The 4388-nt window shown below is 42.4% G+C and overlaps 1 protein-coding gene across 1 annotated transcript in view; it reads right to left on the bottom strand.

The window, feature by feature from the left end:
• The window catches only part of LOC104999625 (putative ankyrin repeat domain-containing protein 19), a gene marked incomplete at its 3' end in the record, with an annotated part of 58321 nt that overhangs the window by 10216 nt on the left and 43717 nt on the right, over nucleotides 1-4388 (bottom strand). Inside the window, exon 5 of the mRNA XM_010855190.1 lies at nucleotides 692-798. Within this exon, the coding sequence (XP_010853492.1) occupies nucleotides 692-798 (107 nt within the window). The remainder of the gene's footprint in view (nucleotides 1-691; nucleotides 799-4388) is intronic.

The following is a 4388-nucleotide window of genomic DNA, read 5'->3' as shown; positions in this document are numbered from 1 at the left end:
AATCTGTTCTAATGAGATGGATGAAACTGGAACCTATTATACAGAGTGAAGTAAGCCAGAAAGAAAAACACCAATACAGTATACTAACACATATATATGGAATTTAGAAAGATGGTAACAATAACCTTGTGTACGAGACTGCAAAAGAGACACTGATGTATAGATCAGTCTTATGGACTCTGTGGGAGAGGGAGAGGGTGGGGAAAATTGGGAGAATAGCACTGAAACATGTATAATATCATGTATGAAACGAGATGCCATTCCAGGTTCCAAGCACGGTACTGGGTGCTTGGGGCTGGTGCACTGGGACGACCCAGAGGGAGGGTAGGGTAGGGAAGGGAGGAGGGAAGAGGGTTCAGGATGGGGAACGCGGGTATACCTGTGGCGGATTCATTTCGATATTTGGGAAAAACCAATACAATATTGTAAAGTTTAAAAATAAAATAAAATTTTAAAAAAATGTTAAAAAAAAAAAGAGGTTAGACATGTGACATCGGTCAATATTATAAAGGAATATGAATCCTCCTGTACATTCCTGCTATATATTGTTCATGATTCCCAGTCAGAACCATTGATTTTCTACATAAGTGATGATGTGTTGATCACAAATGAATCCTCTTATTCATTTAATCTTGATATTAGCATCCTAGAACAGCACTAAGGATTTTAAAAAGAAAAATAACAATGGTACCTTTTCTTCTTATCAACCGCATGTATATTTGCTTCTTTCTTTACTAAAAACTCCACCATTTGCCCTCTCCTTTCATGTATCGCAAGTAACAGTGGTGTCAGGTCATCCTGTAAAACAGGGAAAACCATTTCTAATGTACACAGTTAACCTATTTCTTTTGTGTGTGTGTGTCATTTTTTTTTCTTTTTTTAAAACATAAATTTATTTATCTTAATTGGAGGTTACTTTCTAAACTGAAATTAAAGTCATGCAAAAGATTCTCTGAACTTAAAAATAAAAGAAAATAAATAAAAGACAGCCCCCTCCTCATTGCCCAGTGCACCTTCTTTCTCTTTAATATGCTCCTCCTCTGGGCCTTCCCTGGTGGTCCTGTGGCTAAATGTCAAGCTCCCAATGCAGGGGGTGCAGGTATCATTTAGCTACTGTATCAACTGCATATTTTAGGGACAATGCTGAGGCAGAAATATAGAATACTATCTGTAGCATGCATAACTTATCCAACGATGACCATGAGTAAACTCAAAAGGTTTACAGACATTCCAGTGGGAATATTCTTCTCTACATGAACATTCAAAGAGAGAAACATTTTTTTTTTCTTTTTCAAAAAGTCAACTGTGGGAACCCTGTTTTACTGCGTTCTCAGAAATGTCTCCTGGAATTTAATCTTACTCATTCTTTCTTCCTTGCTTGCTCTTTCCACTGCCATTCCTTAAGTTAGACATTCTGGCTGAGAGGTCAGCATTAGCTAGATGCTAACTGCATGCAGAATGAGTGCCCTCCCCAGCTTATCCTCAAAGACCCTTCTTGATGACTCTCATGTGATTACCTCCAGACCACCAGGAGGAAGCTTCCAAAATCCTAGAGTTCTGGTGTCTGCTTTGCTTTACTGCTCTTAGTTAAAGATTGGAACGTAAAATTACCAATAAATACATGCTCAACATTTTCTCGGGGAGTTGCTCTTCCACCAGCTCCCCCTGTGCTGTCTCTTATAATCTTGTGTGTTTGTGAGAGTTATTCAGTGCAAAACTGCCACAACCAACTTAAAAATTCTAATTTGAAAAATTCAATCCCATTCTTAAGAGTTTTTTTAAATATGAAATCAATTATAGATTAATTAGACTGTCTTTAAAAACCTTCAAATATTTATCAAAATAAACTATCAATCAAAAATTGGAAACTCAAATGCTTATGGATGGAAAGCTGATGACCCGAGTAAGTGAAAAAGCCAGGTGAGACCAGTAACCCCAAAAACACATGTCCCAAACAGAAGGGGTGGCCTCTGCACACAGACCAAGAAGTAGGATGGGCTCAAGGGGGTCCAGATTTGGTCCTTGGAGAAGGCTGAACTTCTGCATGAGCCTCCTAAATTTGAAATGTTGACTCAATGTGTGGAGGTAAACTAAACATATCCAAGGACCGTGTTTGGTTTATGGCCAACCTTTGGTTTTATGTTTGCTGTTTCCAAACAGGTGTGTATAAAGCAAATATTTGTATGTTAAACCTTTCCTTTCTTTAGTATCATATGTTTCACAGAAAACGTGGGTCCCAATATGTAATAAATACAGCTATTAAGACTCATAATTCAATTAAACATAAACTATATTTAAAAGACTCATAATTCACAGTCAAGAATGTTTCCACTGCCTGTTGAAACTACAATCTATCTCTAGAATTCTTCTAGATTGTTAATAAAATGGATCATAAGTTTCCAAGCCTGCTGAAAATAAATGCTTAAAACAATTCCCCTCTGTACTGTTACTAACTTCACGGGTTTTAAACCTCTCATCTGCTTATGCCAGGGATCAGCAATTCTAACAGACACACTGCAAGAGTCTGTCCTGAAGCTGACACCAAAAAAGGCTCATGAGTTACTATTACTGCAGTCAGGAAAACCCTGTTGGTAACAAACATCTGTTGACCTAATGACCTGGATGATAAGCGAAGGTGCAAAATCCTTAAAGGTCAGACTCTACAGACAAAGTGACTTCACCATGAGCAAATCGCTAAAGACTCTCAGAGTGTCACTGAATGATGAGTGGTTGGAAGGAAAAGGAGTTATCGTTCAAGCCCATAGATACTGCCAAAGATACACTTTTTAATGTCTCAAACACAGGGGCAAAGAAAAAGTCAGGCTAATATTGTTGGAAAGGAGGGAGCTGATGGAAGTAGCTAGCACTGATCAAACTCCAATGCTTCAGGAGACTACTTTCTTTTGTGAAGGGTGCATTTAGAAATTACATGTACAATACATGTACATGTAGGAGGGAGGGAGCTAAGATGGTGGAGGAGTAGGACGGGGAGACCACTTTCTCCCCCACAAATTTATCAAAAGAACATTTAAACGCCGAGTAAATTCCACAAAACAACTTCTGAATGCTGGCAGAGGACATCAGGCACCCAGAAAAGCAACCCAAGTCTTCGAAAGGAGGTAGGAAAAAATATAAAAGACAAAAAAAGACACAAAAGAGAGAGGGACAGAATTCTATCCCGGGAAGGGAGTCTTAAAAAGAGAGAAGTTTCCAAACACCAGGAAACCTCCTCACTGCCGAATCTGTGCCAAGCCTTGGAAGCACAGAGGGCAACATAACATGGAGGAAAAATAAATAATTAAAACCTGCAGATTGCGAGCCCTATGGTAACTCCCCCAGCGGAGAAGCAGCGCAGATGTCTGCACATGCCACTAGCAAGTGGGAGCTGGGCAGGGAGGCATGGCACAGGCTGCATCGCTTAGACTAAGGATCTGACCTGAATACCCCGAGCGCTATCTAAGCAGAATAATTTGGGCTAGCAAACCAGACTGTGGGATATCTACCACGTGAAAAGCCAGCCCTAACCTAAGACACCGCTAGGCCCATGCACGGAACAAAGGACTGAACAGAGATAGCCGGCTGCAGACCATCCCCCTCTGGTGACAAGCAGCCAGAGCCAGAAGGGGGCAATCGCAGCCCTAGAGAGACATTATCTATAAAACTGTAAACAGGCTTTTTTGCTAACTAAAACTTCTTGGGGGTCTGGACGGTCAACATCCGCCTGAGAAGGTGCACTGGTTGTACACCTAGATAACCAAGCAGCAGGGAGGCGATAAGTTGCAGCAATCGCGCTCGCCAAACACCTCATCACCTGAGCTGCTCAGACCTGGGAAGGGCACAAAACGCGGGCCCAACTGAGTCTGCGCCTCTGAGGACTACCGGAGTGCCTGAACCTGAGCGGCTTGGACCCGGGAGGTGCAAGCAGCCCAGGGCCGGCAGTGGATGGTTCCCAGCAGAGCAACCTAGACCCTGAGCAGTGTGGGCGGGGAGGCTACACGCGCCGTGAGTGGGGGCAGACCCAGTGTGGCTGAGGCACTGCGAGCACACTGCGAGCACACTCCAGTGTTATTTGTTTGCAGGATCCCACCCCCCCCCCCGCCACCCCACAGCGTGACTGAACAAGTGAGCCTAAAAAAAAAAAGTGTCCACCACTGTCCCCTTTGTGTCGGGGAGGAAACCAGACACTGAAGAGACCAGCAAACAGAAGAAGCAATAACAGAGGGAACCACCTTGGAAGCTACAGGCAATAGATTAAACCCTGTGATTAGTACCGACTACATAGGAAGGGGCCTATAGATCTTGAGAAATATAAGTCAGACCAAGGACTAGCCAAAAATGAACTGATCCCACAATACTCAACAACAAAACCAGAGAAAGTCCTAGATATA

The sequence above is a fragment of the Bison bison genome, unplaced genomic scaffold (genome assembly GCF_000754665.1).
Source record: "Bison bison bison isolate TAMUID 2011002044 unplaced genomic scaffold, Bison_UMD1.0 scf7180017864356, whole genome shotgun sequence".
NCBI classification, from domain to species: domain Eukaryota; kingdom Metazoa; phylum Chordata; class Mammalia; order Artiodactyla; family Bovidae; genus Bison; species Bison bison.
Note: the sequence above shows the minus strand (reverse complement) of the source record. Positions and strands in the feature narration are given on the sequence as shown.